Here is a 17,177-nt window from a genome sequence, read left to right on the forward strand (position 1 = left end):
GGGCGCGTCTTCACGTTCTCATAGACATTCGCAAGAGTGAATTAAAAAAATACACTAAAACCAAACGTCGTCTATGGTATCAACTGGGGGGGGGGAAACAATTTTTTCCCAGGAATAAGTTCCAAGTTTTAGCGTCGCATTCACATGGGAAATGTGAGGGGGAAATAATTGACAGCAATTTGAACCAATGACAAACGCGGTTGTAATGGCGTCACCGAAATATGACCAATCACAGACGGCGACATGTATGCTCCAGTTGGTTAGATCCGCAACGTGTTTCAAACGTGCGGACGAATACACTATTTGAGATTGGGAATGTGCGCGACAGGGCAGAGTAGCCATTTTGAGATGATATCGCTGTTGAGAAATCCCGTGAAGATGCTGAAATCAACGAACATGGTTACAACACAGATTGTTTCTCCCTCCGTTTCCTCTCTTCTTTCACCATGGCAGCTGTCAACCGACGGGACATTAGCAAAGCGGGGTATCGAGCTGTGCTCACAGAGTTAAAACGTCATTGTTATGAAAGAGGAGAGTGTCTGTACACTGTCTCTGTCGAGACATGAAACACCGTGAGTTTTTTTTTTTCCTGCAGACTGAACATCTTCCAGCATCTGTCACAACACAACGTCTCATTGACTGCTTGACTTAATTCACTCTTGTACTGGACAGAGAAGTGAAGCAGATTTGATTTCCAATGGCCTCTGTGAGCCTTGTTTCCAGTCCCCCAGCCCCCGTTTTTGACAAAAACATGACAGACTCTGAGCTGGCAGGGGACGAAAGGTCGAGTAACAATCTTAATGCAATTCTTAACACAATCATCTGTGCGTTTCAGTGCTGTGCCTCGACATGCTTGTTTTCTGTTTTTTTCCCCTCATACATTTGGCAGTTTATACATTTTCTGGTGCCCCCTTTACAATCCTTGCATGTCTATTTTAGTGCGTTTAAATATCGCCTGTAGCTTTCCTCTGTCGAAACGACTCATTCACGATCATGTCCATGCGATGGCAGACATTATCATTATGTGTAATGTTGGTATGAATCTATTGCTGCGTCGTTGCCATCTGCAGGCAGAGGTGACGTAATGACACGCCCATCTTAGTAACGAGCTTTCCTCTGCTGGCCGCTAGGCGGTACTGCAGGGGAGCCATGTTCACTCAGGGTTGATGATGATAATGATGATGCCAATGGAAAGATGTTTGAGCACAATGGACTTTATATCCAGCCTAAGGTCCATGTACATTATACAATTCTACTAGTAGTTGTAGTAACATCTAACACTTAAGTAGTGGTACTAGTGGCGCACTGACGTCAAGTGCAGAAATGTTATACAAAAAAAATGTTCTACACTAGTGTGGACAAAAATGTATACAAGTACATGGAACTCAAGGTCAAGGATATCGGCTACATGCTCAAACGGCTTTCCGTGCAGTACATACAATATGTTGCGATACATTTACTGTATGTATCTTAATAGGGTCAATAATCCATCAAGTTTTTTTCTCCGTTTGTTCATATTGAATGTGGGAGTTATGTTGAAAGAAATGGGAGCTCCAAATATTTAATTAATTGACAAACACAATCACATAACTGACCCCAAATGTTATTAAAACTAGGAATGTTCAACACCACTTTTTTTAGACCGTGTCAGAGTGATAGATACTAGTATGGGTCCCCAACTCTTGAGTAGTCACTGATAACACTAATAGTTTTGATAGATAAAAATACCCCCCCCCCCACAAAAAAAACTATGACAGATAATAATAATTAAAAAAAAAGCTATATATGCTAATGTAGTATTTTCTTCTTAAAATTGCGTGAAATTAATGGCAGTTTTCAGATTTTCTCATTTCTAGCTCCTAAAATGGTACTAGTTTCAGATAATAATTTAAAAAAAAAAGCTATATATGCTAATGTAGTATTTTTTTCTTAAAATTGCATGAAATTAATGGCAATTTTCAGATTTTCTCATTTCTAGCTCCTAAAATGGTACTAGTTTCAGCCGGCGTTGCGAGTACCGATACCTTGAAATAAGGCTGGGTATCGGTACTCGCCAATCCCTAATTAAAACATAACCAATCGGAAATAAAAATAAAAAATAAAACGACTTTGTCTTTAAAATCTAAATATGCTCGTTCTGATGGTTCACAACAAAAACAAACTACAGTGGAACCCTGCTATTTTGGGGGGGGATACAGACAAGGCCGGCCTGTGAGTCATGAAAATTCATGTAAAATTGGCACTCATTTAAATGGTCTGGGGGGGGGGGATTAACCCCCAAAATTCTTCAAACAATGCTGATAAACAGTCATACGTGTTTGACAAAAAAAACAGGAAGACAGAAAAACATGCCCTGCGAATATACAAATCCACGGGTGTCGAACCATGAGTAAGTGGCGGTAGTCAACAACAGCAATATTGCGATATTATTATCAGCATTATTAACAGGGCGAGGTTGTATTCCATTTGTGCAGCTCTAGCACCCTCTGGTGGTTAGTTTATTAGTGCAGCTTCATTTTAGTTAGTCATGTTTTGGCCACTGCGGAGGTTTTCACGCTGATAAATCAGTCATACCAGAAAATATTTTTCAACATCTCCATCAACTTTTCGCCCGCTTCAGCCGAACTCAGCATTGTGAACTACATACAAGTAGAAGCCCGTAATAATTTGCGCCATTAAGCCAATAGGAGCACATGACAATAACATATGACATGACATTGCCAAGCCTATTTATTTGTCACTGTTATGTACAAGAACACAATATTGTGTTCCTCCCCACAATATCGTGCAAATTATTGTATTGTAAGGTTCAAAATATTGTGATACAGTATAATGTATCGTGACATTCCTTGTTCACTGTCCACCAAATATGCAAACAATGTTGGTATTAAAGCAGCATTTATCATGAATTTCACATTTATTTTATATCACAGTAACTTGTTATAAGGAGAGACCAACCATCCACTCCTGGTTAAGCATTACACCCGGAATATAAAAGTCATATTTATAACACACATGGTAGATTGATGAATTTTTGTATGTGTTTTGCACAGGCCGCATGGTATGTGAATCTCGCCTCAAGCCTTCCTGTGTAGAGTTTGCATGTTTCTATGCTTGCATGGGTTTTCTCTCCTGCCACATTCCAAAATCATGTAGCTTCATTGAAGACTCAAAATTGTACTTAGGTGTGAATGTGACTATGAATGTTTTTTCATGTCTGCCCTGTAATTGACTGCAATTGATTTTGTACATTGTCTTGTTTTTTCCAGCTTTTGCATAAAAAATGTCAGTCCAGCAAAACACTTTTCATACAAATTTTGCTAATTTTTGCTAATTTACAGCTTTCTATTCTATTTGCAATTCTCCTCAAAGGCTTAATGACATTTATCAACTGTAGGAACAGTAAAAAAAAAAAAAAAAATCCCACTAAGTGCAATTGAATGATTAAATAGTACTCACTTTTTAAATGACTTTTCAGAGAGGATGGTGAGTTGGAAGACGGAGAAATAGACGATGAGGGAATTGGGATAGAAGAGGAAAACAAAGAGGCCCAAGAAGTGAATGAAGACAAAGCAAAGGAGAAGGAACGGGACAAAGCAAAAGAAAAAGATGACAAATCTCACAGGCACTCCAGGAAACGCTACAAAAAGACAAGAGAGAAGAGAAGGTCGAAAAGGAGGAGACGGGACAGACAGAAAGTAAGCTACGTGACCTCACAGATTAAGTTGGATTGGCCCCATTATTTCATTCGCTGTTTGTTTCAGCATCACTCATCTTCAAGCAGCAGTTCTGACAGCTATGACTCTGACTACGACCGTCCAGAGAGACCCAAAAACAAGCCGAGTCACGGATCTGGACGCGATTGTGACATCCAGAATACTCAGGTGAGTGTTTGCACCCTACCTTATATTCAAGCAGAAAGTTAATGATTGTCACTAGTCACTGTTGATTTTCCAGCATGGAAGAGACCAGAAATCGTCACGCGGCAACTTGCACAAGTCGCCGCCTCACAAAAGCAGCAATTTTGACGATTACAGCGATGACAACTATGACTACGAAGATGAGGAGGATCATTATGACGATGAGTCTGAGTACCTCCAGTCCAAAGATTCAACATTTGGTATGGGAAAGGGCCGCTATGCCAAGGAGCAGATGGGGAAGAGGGGAAACATGAGGGGCATGAAACAACAATGTGAGAAAACACTTCTTTCACATTACACAAGTTAATTAGCAATAATTAAAAAAAAAAAAAAACACCAATTTCTTTTTCTGAAGTTGGGCAGCGAGGGAGAGGCAGAGGGAGTGGACCTGGAAGAGGACGAGGGATGCTCAACAAGAACAAGAAGATGAGAGGGGGGAAACCCTGGATGGGACGCGGAGGACGAGGCAGAGGGGGTGACCAGGACATGGACGCTGCTGTTCCTGTATGCTTGTAACATCTTTGATTTGCAACAAATTCTTGTGTGGCGCTAACGTGTTCTTGTTTATTTGACAGGAAGTCAAAAATTCTGGCTTTCAGAAGAAGCGATTGATTATGAGCAAAGAATTTATCAGTCAACACACAGTGGAACACAACGGAAGATACATTTGCAAGTACTTTCTGGAGGGTCGATGCATCAAGGTATGCTACCTACCTCTAAATGAAGTATGTTTTGCCATCTTTTTTGTTTGCTGCTTTTGTTGTATTCTGTCAAATGTTCTATAGGGATGAGGCATGGGCCACGCTCGAAGCATTTTCCTTTTTATTTTATTTTTTTAAACTTAACTACCATTGTCAGCATTGTAAGCATGTTCCTTATTTCTTGGTGAACTCAACTTTGCTTTATTGATAGAGCACTTTAGAAAACAATTGCAGTCGTAACAAAGTGGTTCAGCCTTAGCCTCGCCTCTGAGTGTCATTCATCACGTACATTATTTGCGTGGATATGGACCAAGCTCTGCTGTGATTGGCAAAAATCTGCAAGTGATTTCAGCGCCCCCTAAAAAAGTTTTGTAATTGCCTATTGATTCTACAAAGTACTACTTATGTCTGGGTGAAACTCCTCAACTTACTTTAACATACTTCTTTGACACCAAGCGCAAAAACAATGCATAGCGAAGCATTGTTCCCGGGTCATGCTATTTGTAGTTCTTTAAATTTTAAATGGGTCAGTTTGACCCAGGCTAAGTTTAATGTTGCAAAAGTGCCCTGATGAATTATAGCTCATGTTTAATGTTCCAAAACATTTCCGGTAAACTTTTAACTGTCAGTGAACTAGTTTAATTGAGAAGTAGCAAAAAAAACTACTAATTTGTAGTTTTTCAACTTTGACACAGGCTATGTTTAATGTTCTTAAAGCATTCCAATAAACATATAACATTTAAATTGAAAATGTCTACGTAAACGGTTATAATTGTCTGTCGATGAGACGTTTCATAGGGAAAAAAATGGTATTTATGCTTTTTTACTCTTAAAATGGATTAGTTTTACCCGGAATGTTGAACATTCCATAACAAACCCAATAAACATACCCAACATAAGCTTATTATTAACCATTTTCATTGCGTCAAAATTAACTATTTCTTATAGTCTGTTGATGTGAAGTTTTATAGCAAAAAAAAAAGTGGATCCCTGGATCAGTTTGACCTAGTATATGCTCAATGTTGCAAAAGCATCTAAGAGAAATATTGTTATATGGGGCGGGGTGGATGCCACGGACTTCCGACTTCCGGGTTCCACACATCAGCGCCGTTTCCGGCCGTTCCAACACTCGCACCCACGCCGCTGTGGCCCCCAGCCGCGCGCTCCCGCCCATCACAGGGCGTCTTAGCTCTCTGAAATGCTTTGGACAACTGAGACAAACACACTACACACTCGCACCTGTCGAGAGGAACGTGCTACCGGGGGCAAGTACTGGGATGCGGCCCACACGTCGCAAACCGGAACCGGAAACAAAGCTGATGTGTGAAACCCGGAAGTCAGAAGTCCCGCCTCCTCCGTGGCATAGACCCCCATTGCTTTTAGTAACTGTTAACTGCATAGCTAATATTTGTTCTTTAACTTGAAAGTGAGTCATTTTTACCTGCAACATAACAGGAGGGTCAAAAACACTAAACTGAAAAGTTAAGTACTTATCTCTTCCTGTAGGGGGAGCAGTGCAAGTTTGAGCATGAGCTGGTCATTCCAGATAAGAAGAAGGAACTTTGTAAGTTCTACCTCCAGGGATACTGCAGCAAAGGAGACCATTGCATTTACATGCACAATATCCTTCAGTGACAATCATACACAGCCTTGTAAAAGCAACCTGCCGCATCAGTCATGTTCCTTAACTTGTGGCTGAACGTGAATATCCATGCAAGTTCTTTCACACCGGAGCCAAATGCTATCAAGGGGACAACTGCAAATTTTCCCATGATGCTTTGACTGATGTGACGAAAGTGTTGCTCAATAAGGTGAGACATGTTCAAAATGCAACAAAACCACAACTCATGAGAATCGAAAAATAAGACTTTCTCCCTTTGGACGCTTGATAAGATCATTAATACAGAGGAGGAGAACGCACGTGAGGATGAGTTGGAACTAGAGGATCTGAGAAAACAAGGCATCGCCCCGCTTCCGAAGCCGCCTCCAGGTGTGGGTTTGCTCCCCACGCCGGGTCAGAGCAGCCCGACAGATGAGTCTACGGCAGGGAAAATCCCCTCCCTCTTCGAAATCAAGGTTCAACCTACAGTCGACCTGGCACAGAAAATTGCCTTGACGTAAGTCAAATGAAAAGCAGGTAAAGTGTTTTATCAGCCAGTTTCAAATTAATTTGAAGTACATTTGATCTCATTACCAGTGAGTCCAACTACCAGGATTCCAATGAAGGCAATGACCAGTTTAGTGGCGGATCAGAGGAAACCCAAAGTGGGGCTTTGGTGTCTTCAGGCTCTGAGACTACCACAATCCCTTCCTTAGGGTCACCAAGTTCCGTGGGTTACCCAACAGGACCACCCATGAGCGCCCAGAGCCCTCCTGGACAGCAGCTGCCACACGGATACCCAATGCAGCAGGCAATTCCACCTGGTCAGCCGCCAGCATTTCATGGAAATATAAACCATCAGATGAATATGCAGAGGCCTCCATTCCCTGCAATACCAGAACTACAAATGCTGCAGAGCATTTTCCCATTTCCACCGTTGGGCCAGAACCCACTAGAGATCCTCAGCAACTTGCTCCAAAAACAGCCAGCGGGCCATCACGGTTTGTATCACGTTAACACCTGTATGAATTTTGAGTTACTTAAAGTACAATAGATTTTTTCCTGTTCTGTGTTAGTAGAACCCGGAATGAACCAGGTCCAGAAACTACAGCAGCAGTTCGGTCCAGATGTCCAGTTGCAGTCTTTACCTGCAGCGGTGCAGAAAGCCATTATTCTACATCTGACTCAGCAGCAAGCAGAGTCAAAGCCTCATGAGAGCGATGCACAGAGAGCAGAGAATCAAGATGATAAGAATACGAACAGAGGCGAGTGTCCCTTCGGATCCTTAAGATGTTCCATCGAAAGCACTCAGACCAACTTGTTTCATCTTTTCCTCCAGATGAAACAACAAACTGGTATTCCAGCGACGAAGAGGGCGGAAGTAGTGTCGCATCCATCTTAAAATCTCTGAAGAGGCAGAGTGAGATGCAGCAGTCCAAGACCCCAACACCGGCCCCTGCAGCACCTCTGGGTGACCCTCGACTTGTCAAGGAGAGAACTCAACCAAGTGACCCGCGTGTGAAGGCAGACCCTCGGCAGAGACCTCCTGATATGAAAAAGGAGTCTGATGCCAGTTTGGATCCACGACTGTCCAGGGACCCCAGGAAACCAAGACCTACGGAGTCAAGCTCCTACCGGCAGCAAAACCAGCCGACTGGCCTAAAAAAAAAACCTGGAGATGAGGACGATGAAGCGGAGAGGGAACTCCGAGACAGAGCGGTCCTGATCCCATTAGAGGCCAGTCCAGGTGTGATGCTGCGGGACCCCCGCTGCCAGCTGAAGCAATTCAGCCACATTCGCGTGGACATTCTGCTTCAACGTCCGGCCTTCGCCCAAACGGTGGTCTGGGGGCCTGAAGACCTGATCCCGTGTCTGATACCCAAACAGGAGCATTCCATCAATCTACCCCTGCCACCTTTAATCGCTGACGCTCAGATGAACAGAACAAATGTGCCGGACCACCCCCCTACCTCCAGCCCTCCGCCGACTGACCCCAGACTGGCGGCTGCTCGTTTAAAGGAGCGTCATGTTCGCCTGCCGTCTGGATCCTCAACGGAGAGACCTGTAGATCCACGTCAGCAAAAGAATTTAGACCCCAGAATCAAGCGTACAGGAAGTCTGGACTCGAAGCTGCTGGGTCAGAAGGAAGTTATGGGGGGCGTTGTGGAACCCAGGTTACAAAAGACGAGCGCTAGCTCCTCCCTCTCTGAAAGTCTGCCGCCCTACGCGCCAAGGCTGGCTTCCTCTGGGGGCGTCCTGGAAAGCCCCACGACAATCCTGGGAGGCATCAGTCTGTACGACCCCCGTAATCAGACCGAGACGGTTCCAAAGGATCAGGTCGACCCTCCTAAAAAAGTTGGCATTCTCAAACATCCAGTGAAGAAAGACACTACTCCAACACAATCCAACTCCCCAAGTCAAGGCCGTGTCTCTTTGGAGGAGACAAAAGCCACAGACGCTGCCTCTGATCACGATCAGACCCCACATGATAGTCCACCCCTACCAACCCAGGACTGCATCACCACCCCCCATGCAGTGCATAATTTGCCTGTCCAGGCTCTGGCAGGCTTGATCCGACCCCAGTACGCTGACGCCCGGCAGGCCAAACTGGCAGGACCAGGTTCTGCTGGGGCACAAGAGGATGCAGAGGAACAGAAGGAGCAGAAAGATGGTCTCGTGGAGGAACCCGAGCCCATGAACGAGGAGGAGCTCGAAGACAGGACTCTCAAAGAAGTCTTCAAGACCTTTGACCCCACAGCTTCTCCTTTCTCCCAGTAAACTACATAGGATTGTTATATTGGTGACACATGCCAGTCATTTAGCTATAAATCTATTTATTTATGTGTGTTCATTTTATACACAGTCATAATGGGAGTGCACTTGTTAACATCTGTGTTTTTTATATTATTTTTTTTTTTTGGGTCAAATGCTCACCTCTGATTGTTGATTTGTCAGATAATATGGACTGATAGAAACACCAAATTAAAACAAACATTTTTATCAGTTTGTTTTTCCAGTTCCCTACAGCATATTTGTAAATACAGTGTGAGGTGGACATTTTACTACATTTAGTGTCTCAATTGAAATTGTTAAAAAAAAAAAAAGATTATTCTGTTAATATTTGTCTACACGCGTTCAGGTTATAAAGTCCATTAAATGTTTCATAAAATACTTTCTAGTGACAGGCTTGTAAGTATCACTAAGCATAATATACCATATTGTATCGCAATACATTTATATCTCTCTGTAGTTCCGATCCAAAAGTTTGAACATTTTGACAGCCAATGAAAACCCAAAAGTCACCAAGTCAAAAAAATTGTAATATTACGTATGATAGTCAAATTTCTTTTTCATTTAGAAATGATATACGTTTCCCTCATTGAAGTGAAGTACTACATTTACTGAGATGCACTTACATAACAGTTTAACACTTGTTTTAAATGCGTTTGATATCAAACCGCAAAATGAGCTTGTGTGAGTATTTTAAACCATATTGGATTTTTTTTGGTATTGTTTTTACAACCTTTTAAACGACATGTATTTGTGGATTGTGTATTTGTTTTCTGTTTACCGGTACATTTCATCGGCTTTTAAATACAGTGTGCTGTACATATCTTATGAATTAAATGTTTACACCAGAACTTGACAAAATTGCATGGATTACATTTCATTGCAGCTACGTAACAGTCGGTTATGTATTATCTTAAAGCAAATATTGTGGTACAGCTGTATTGTAACCTTTCCATTGAAGCATCAAGTTGGAGCCATCTTGCACTGGAGACGCGAGACTCGGTCCGACGGAGTGCGATGAAACCTTCCTCAAACCCAGCTCATCCGTTTTTGGGATTGAGGTCTGCTTGGCTCGGTGGATCTCCAGGTTCTTCTTCCACTGGAAACACAAAGCGGTCGCTTCAGCTCCATCCGAGTTTGGCTCCGGCTGCTTTAAACCCTCAAACAGAAATGATGCGCCATTAAAGCACATTTAATGTCGTTCCATAATACATAAATGCGGGTCTGTCCTGCATTACTGTGATGCATTTACTGTGATGCAGGCGGTCTCTGCTGCATGAAACCCCTTCAAGACTGTGTGTAGTAGATTCTGTGTGTTCTTCACCAAGATCTCATCAGACGATTTACAGCCGGGTGTTACAGAATTGACACTGCAGTACGAAAGGTGACCTCATTACATTGTTTTTTTCAGTCTCTGGTTTATTTTTTAGCCTGTGTTTGCTAATCTTACCTGGAAAGGATGCTGAGCTGGTTGGTGATGGTGAGAATCTGCTCCACTATGAGGGACAGCTCAAGTGCACACTGTGCATCCAGACAGTGGTTGGTTATGACTTGAATAAAGTTAGTCACCGACTGGCCATTTGACATCACATCTTTGGCTGCCATCACAAACGCCGCTTTGTTCTAAGGAAAAAAGCAAAGCTCAAAGATAGACATGATGGTTAAAAGCAAAAGTCATAAAGCTACTGTTGGAAAAATGATCCTTATGTTTTCCGCGTGTTCGTAATGTTTTCAGAATAAGACTTGAGATCGGTGAACAGTTCCTTCGAAGGATTTATTTTCAGAAATTTCTGAGACACACAGAAAGGACAGCCAATCGCCATTTTGATTCCCCATGTGTGTGTGGCTCCTCCCCTTCGCAGTCGCCAATATACTCCCAGCATTCCAAAAAGCCCCTCCCCTTCCTCTTCCTCCAAATCAGCCCCCATCCCTTAGCTAAGACAAACATCATTCAATACAAATGGCCAGATGGTCGATTGATATGTAAACGCAGCAAGCCAACCTGGTTGATTACGTGAGATAAGGGGCAGGAAGAATCTTCAAACGTTTGGTCATTTATTACACTCATCAATCTTTGCTGAGTAAGTTAAAACAGTTATGACTACAATCAAAACAGTTACAATTAAATTGAAACAGAAGATTCTCTTCAGTACCCTGCAGTCCTTACTAGTATTGGGCCTCTATTCCTCAGGTATTGGGTCATGTGGAACAGTGTGTCTGCCATCTTCCTGGTCTCCTGGACTATTTTGTTGTCTTGGGGATCCCAACTAGCACTTTCTTGCTTCAGCAAAAAGGAGGTGGAGGTCAGTGAAGAGACTTCTTTGGAACCAGAAGCCACCTGCAGAGAAATTATGACATGAATCTTGAACAGAATCCCAGATATGCCATGGGAAGGGGAAAATAAGTGAAATTGTAGCCTCAATAGAGATAGAATGTGCCCTTGATGTGCTTACCTAACAGACCAGTTACTTGATGAATAAATAATGACATAATGTTCTTAGCCCAACCTTTTTTTTGCCCCAAGATCTACTTTTCAAGCAGGCTGCAGCCAACACCCCCTTTGTTTTGTTGTTGTTGTTTTTTGGGGGGATAAATCGACCACACATCTGGTAGAGTACTACCAATGAGCTAAAGTTCTAGGACACCAAAAAAATCTCCGCTCATCATTAGAAAGCTCAGGAAGTGAGGCATGAAAAGCACGATTGACTTTAGAGTCACTGTCACACTCCGCCTCTCATTTGTTGCGCAAAGCCTCAGTCAAATTCAACACATGCTAATTAGTCCTGTGGAAAAACAATAATAAAAATAATTTCATGAATTTATAAATCCCACCTCCGGACGCCTGGGCAGGATGTAAAAAAACAGCCGAAGTATCTCAAGGAAATCCATGAAAGTACAACCATGAAAACGCCACAAAAGGCAAACGCAAAACTGTAAGGTAGGTGTGCTATTTGTGCTAACAACTAGGCTACAATCACTAATACAAACTTTCCTGAGGTCATTTTCAGTTTAGATAGAATCAAACCTGAACATTAGATACTGTACTTACATCCTTTTCAGTACTTGTGGATCTATCTTCAATCCAAGCTGACATCTTTGATTCTGCAGCATCGTCACATGCTAGCCAAGAAGCTTTAGCTGTATCTTTATATCTCTTGTCATTGCATGTCATCAAGACATTCTGGATATATCCGCCCTGAAGACCTGCTCTGATGTTCTCCTTGACCTGGTGGTGGATTCCGTCTTGCTTACTGATCTCCTCCACCACATAGTGAGCTTTGGCTGACCAGCACTGAATCTTCACCTCTAGGTTGAATGTGTCACTAATTGAGCAGGTGTGCGCCAAGAGGAGCACCAAGCTGATGATATCGGACATCAGAAATGACAGGTGTGTGTTGACGGAGCGCAGGTTGGAACGTTCACGGGAATCTCGCATGTAGTTGAAACTCTCTTCCACTTTTTGGGTGGCCTCTTTGACATTTTCAAGAAGTAAATTAGCGCAATGTTCAAGTCTTTGCTGTGCTTCATCTGATTTGTTCTCCTCAGTTTGCTTTGCTGCCAAATGAGCAATGCTGACCATATTGTGGAGTGGAGTGTCATAAAATGTATTTGCTTTACTCAAAAGCCCCAAAAGTTCTTTCATTTTAATGATAAGATTCCTCTGAAGGAGCTCTGGCTTTGCGAGCTGCATGACGCTAGGTGTTAAATCGAGGTCTTCCGCAGCTTGAAGGTAGCGCTCAGTCAGCGCCTTCACCTCAACCTGGTAAGCCGTCAGCTCTTTTGATTTAAAAGCACTTTTACAAGTTAGACTGGTGAGCCTGGCAGCCTCCTGGATTCTCAGCGAGCTCTCCGATAAGACGGAAAGTTGCTTTTGAGGAATGGGGTGGCTCATAGCGCCTGATGTTTCTAAAATCCTGTCCAGAGAATTGAACAAAATGCGAACGGATAAACCCCAGAGGATACACAGCCCCTCGAGCTGGTCTAGCTGACCATCAGACGAGGCCTTAAACTCCGTCAGATGTCTTGTGTTGTTCTGGGCTTTGTTCAGTTTGTTGTGTAAAAGAGTCAGCGTCTCCTGGTTTCCACTTTGAGGGGTCACATGTGATGACGTGAGCAGCTGTACGGTGTCGGCGCACCAGTTCATCACTTCACTGAGTTCCTGTTTCACATCCGTCTTAGTTGACTGAGCTCGCCTCAGCTCAGTGTAAACGATGTGAAACCAGGGTTCGCTTCCTGGTAGCAGAACCTTGCGAATGTTGTTGATGAGGTCAGAAAACTGCGTACAGAGTCTGCAGACGTTCTCCGCGCCCGGCGACGAGCTCATTGCAGTCTCTTGAGCCGTCTGGACAAGCAGAGGCGTCAGTGATACCAGTTCAGCTCGAAAGCTTTCCAAACGCTTACAGTCGACATCATCCACGATGGCTAAAGCTTCCCTCGTTGCTTGGGAGTAGCAGTTCGACAGCTCGAGAACAGCGGTGCACACCCGGCTGAGGATCGCTACATCTTTTTCCTTAGTCACAGTCACAACTTCATTTAGGAGGGGTAGAAGTTCAAATTCGAAGGGCATCTGGATAATTTTGGGCTCCTCTAAGATGTTATCTATGTCTAAACCATCCTCACATTTAGGTGACAGCTCCAATTCCGCACATTCTCCACCTGACTCCTCCTCCTCCTCACGTTCTGTTTCCGTCTCAATCACATCCAGAATTGAGGAATCCAAACTTCTCAGTCCACGATCCTCATTCAAATCACAGGACTCATTGTCTGAGAAATCAGGCAGACGGGCGCCCTCCCGTAGAGGACTGAGCAGATGTGGGTGCTGGAGGCCATCCAGTCCCTGCCTCAGGACTTTAAAATGGCCAATAACGTCACGAGCATTGTCAGAAAAGATCGAATAGCGCTCCACGTTCAGACTGCCACCTACGAGCATGTCACTAACCGATTGGTTCATTTTGCTTTGATAAAGCTCAGCTTGTTTCAGCAGGACCAGGAGGCCGTTCCTGTAGATGGGGTCATCGCTGTGGTCCAAGTGCGTCCTGACTAAGTGCGTCACCAGCTGCATGTGACATATTACGTTGGTCGCGTGTTCACGAAAGAGATCATAGTTTTGCTGTCTGTACGCGGTGTCACAACCACTACGGTCATTCGCTATCTCTTTAATGGCGAGACTAGTAAACTCCTTGATATCCATCACGTCACTGAGAGCGTCCTGGAGCTGTTTAATGTCTTCTTCCCACATGGGAAACATTTCATCAAGCTTTCGAAGCGTTTGCACTGAATTGTCAGCCAGCTCCAGAGATAGAGGACTAATCTGGGCGAGGAGTCTGGTAAGACCCATTCGGGAGTTTTCCATGTTCTCCAGGCTCTTTGCATCTTTGGCTGCAGCGGAGAAAAAGCTGGCAACTTGGATCATTCTATCCAAGTAGGATATGAGCTCTTCCACTGGTGACTGAAGAAAGCTCAGATTGGTCTCTATGGAGAAATCAGCAGCCAGAGTTTGCCTCACCACTCGAGAAAGTTCCTCAAACGCAGATGTTGCAAGCAGAAATGTGTCTATTAGTTGACGAAGAACGGCGGCCATCATTGCTCTGTCGAGATCTTCGAGTAGCTCCTCCAACGAAGAGCAGATGTTCTGAAGCTGCCCCTCGTGATTCTCTGGGAACTTTAAGATCAATTTGACGTCGGACCACAAGTGGAGAACGTGTCGACTGTGGAGCACTAGGCTTCGCTGGGACTCTCTTTGAGAATAGTTAGCCACGGTCATGCAGTGAAAGACAAGATCTCGAACCAGGGTGTCCAAGTCACGACCTGGCAGCACCGACGACTTGGACCAACCTTCCAGTAGCTGTGACAAATTTGTCCTCTTCTCGGTATAAAAGCCACAAGCTCCCAACGGTCCTCTTTGACGTTCACTTTTCAGAGTGCTAACAATGTCCTCCACCGTGCTCCTCACCTTATCAAGTACAAAACTCTTGGCAGCTTGAGCCTCCTTGCTCGTCGGGTGCTTGATGGTGGTGCAGGTCGCAGTGTGCATCATGGGCATGCACCTCCTTAGAGTCTCTAGGGAGTCTCGAAGTTTTTGGGTCTGTTGAGGGTCCTTTAAGGAGTCTGCTCTCTTCGCAGTCAGGCAGTTGAGGAGAAGCAAGGCATCAGAGAACGCCTGAAAGACTTTGACCAGGGACCGGATGTCTGAGCAGGAGGCGAGCTCGGAGAGATGCTCGGACACTTGAGCGGCAGCTGCCAGGACTTCTCTCACCGTAGCGTCATCATGCACTAACAGAACCTGAGGGAGGAAAAACTAAAAGATCACTTACATCGCAAACTGTCTTCACTTTCGACTCGTATCTCAAAAAGCTCTTAAGTCTAGTCGTTCATAAGTCAAGATACTACTGGCTCTCATCTTACAGTATATCCAACAATTACAACCTTACTTTGACAACTCTGAGGAAAACTAACAGAACCTGAGGGAGGAAAAACTAAAAGATCACTTACATCGCAAACTGTCTTCACTTTTTAACACCAACGCAATGACTCGTATCTCAAAAAGCTCTTAAGTCTAGTCGTTCATAAGTCAAGAGTTTACTGGCTCTCATCTTATATCCAACAATTACAACCTTACTTTGACAACTCTGAGGAAAACTAACAGAACCTGAGGGAGGAAAAACTAAAAGATCACTTGCATCGCAAACTGTCTTCACTTTTTAACACCAATGCAATGACTCGTATCTCAAAAAGCTCTTAAGTCTAGTCGTTCATAAGTCAAGATACTACTGGCTCTCATCTTATATCCAACAATTACAACCTTACTTTGACAACTCTGAGGAAAACTAACAGAACCTGAGGGAGGAAAAACTAAAAGATCACTTGCATCGCAAACTGTCTTCACTTTTTAACACCAATGCAATGACTCGTATCTCAAAAAGCTCTTAAGTCTAGTCGTTCATAAGTCAAGATACTACTGGCTCTCATCTTATATCCAACAATTACAACCTTACTTTGACAACTCTGAGGAAAACTAACAGAACCTGAGGGAGGAAAAACTAAAAGATCACTTGCATCGCAAACTCTCTTCACTTTTTAACACCAATGCAATGACTCGTATCTCAAAAATCTCTCAAGTCTAGTCGTTCATAAGTCAAAATACTACTGGCTCTCATCTTAATCCAACAATTCCAACCTTACTTTGACAACACTGAGGAAAACTGTTTGCGCAGCAGAGATGAGTTCTTCTTTGTGTGCCATCAAACTGGGCTGGATGTTGAGCTTTTGGGCCGCCAGCAGCACATGTTGGCCTGACACCTTGATGGGCTCCAGTAGGGAGATCATCTCCTTACGCAGCACATCATCACCAGTGTCACTAACTTGTCTGGAAATGGACAAACAGGTGCTAATTTGGTGGTATTTGCTGATTAGACATAATATATACACCAGTGATTCCCAATCCACAGTTGCGCAACAGAAAACAATCCACTAAATACACACCTGGAGACCACCGCTGCCATGTTGCCAGTAGCTTTAGCCACAGCCCGAGCTGCTTCCTCTAACCGGCTGAAGTGTTCGGGCTCCTCTAGGCTGTCACTCAGCAGCACAAGGTGACACAGGTGACAAGCAAACGGGGCGACCACCTGGTCCGCCACCGCTGTCCTTATCAGGCCGTGGTCCAGTAATGAAGACATAACTTACAGAGAGAGCTTCTGGCTGGTCCAACCAAATATGTTCTATGCGGTGTGTTAATAATTTAGTGCAGCCAGCAGCATGTGCTCGATGACAGTGTATCTAAGCAACGGGGGTCACATGACCAAACAGCCATGCCAAAGATTTTTATTCAATTGAAAAAATCTTGTGCAAAATAATTTTTGTTCCTGATCTTTATTCAGATGTACCGAAATTTGACTATTATCAATACACAATTTTAACTTAAAAAAAATAATAATTATGTATTTATTTTACTTGCTACTACTTAGAAATTTATTAATGGACTTCATTATTTGTTTACATTCTAAAGTGTTATATTTATCATTAATTTAGCACTGCTTTGACCCCTCAAAAGTAAAACAAAGACTATTTTTGTAAATCAAATTTTCTTTTTGCAAGTATCTCTTTAAATGAGCTGTATTTTTTCTTTAATAAAGTGTGAAATATATCAAAAAGTGGTTTAGTATCAAA

At 43.4% G+C, this 17,177-nt stretch overlaps 1 protein-coding gene across 3 annotated transcripts; it reads left to right on the forward strand.

The window, feature by feature from the left end:
- Positions 1 to 308: 308 nt before the first annotated feature.
- On the forward strand, positions 309 to 9,150 carry zc3h6 (zinc finger CCCH-type containing 6). Of its 3 annotated transcripts, XM_077581676.1 has the most exons (13): positions 309 to 572; positions 673 to 783; positions 3,479 to 3,698; positions 3,765 to 3,884; positions 3,958 to 4,192; positions 4,276 to 4,424; positions 4,496 to 4,621; positions 6,128 to 6,242; positions 6,323 to 6,432; positions 6,515 to 6,738; positions 6,819 to 7,222; positions 7,301 to 7,486; positions 7,561 to 9,150. In XM_077581676.1, exons 2-13 carry the CDS (start codon positions 698 to 700, stop codon positions 8,997 to 8,999), a joined length of 3,414 nt encoding a protein of 1,137 aa, XP_077437802.1. In that variant the 5' UTR covers positions 309 to 572; positions 673 to 697; the 3' UTR covers positions 9,000 to 9,150. The 3 variants fall into 3 exon arrangements, with proteins under 3 accessions (XP_077437802.1, XP_077437801.1, XP_077437803.1); XM_077581675.1 differs by having other exon boundaries at positions 309 to 783; XM_077581677.1 differs by lacking the exon at positions 673 to 783.
- The last annotated feature ends 8,027 nt before the right edge of the window (positions 9,151 to 17,177 follow it).

The sequence above is a fragment of the Vanacampus margaritifer genome, chromosome 12 (assembly GCF_051991255.1).
Source record: "Vanacampus margaritifer isolate UIUO_Vmar chromosome 12, RoL_Vmar_1.0, whole genome shotgun sequence".
Taxonomy (NCBI): Eukaryota; Metazoa; Chordata; class Actinopteri; order Syngnathiformes; family Syngnathidae; genus Vanacampus; species Vanacampus margaritifer.

What these genes read in the sequence shown, in the direction of transcription:
- zc3h6 (XM_077581675.1), top strand. Translation starts at nt 698, where the DNA reads ATGGCCTCTGTGAGCCTTGTTTCCAGTCCCCCAGCCCCCGTTTTTGAC. An exon ending in GTGACATCCAGAATACTCAG is followed by an intron (nt 3,885 to 3,957) that starts GTGAGTGTTTGC and finishes TTGATTTTCCAG; the next exon opens with CATGGAAGAGACCAGAAATC. An exon ending in CCATTGCATTTACATGCACA is followed by an intron (nt 6,243 to 6,322) that starts ATATCCTTCAGT and finishes TTGTGGCTGAAC; the next exon opens with GTGAATATCCATGCAAGTTC.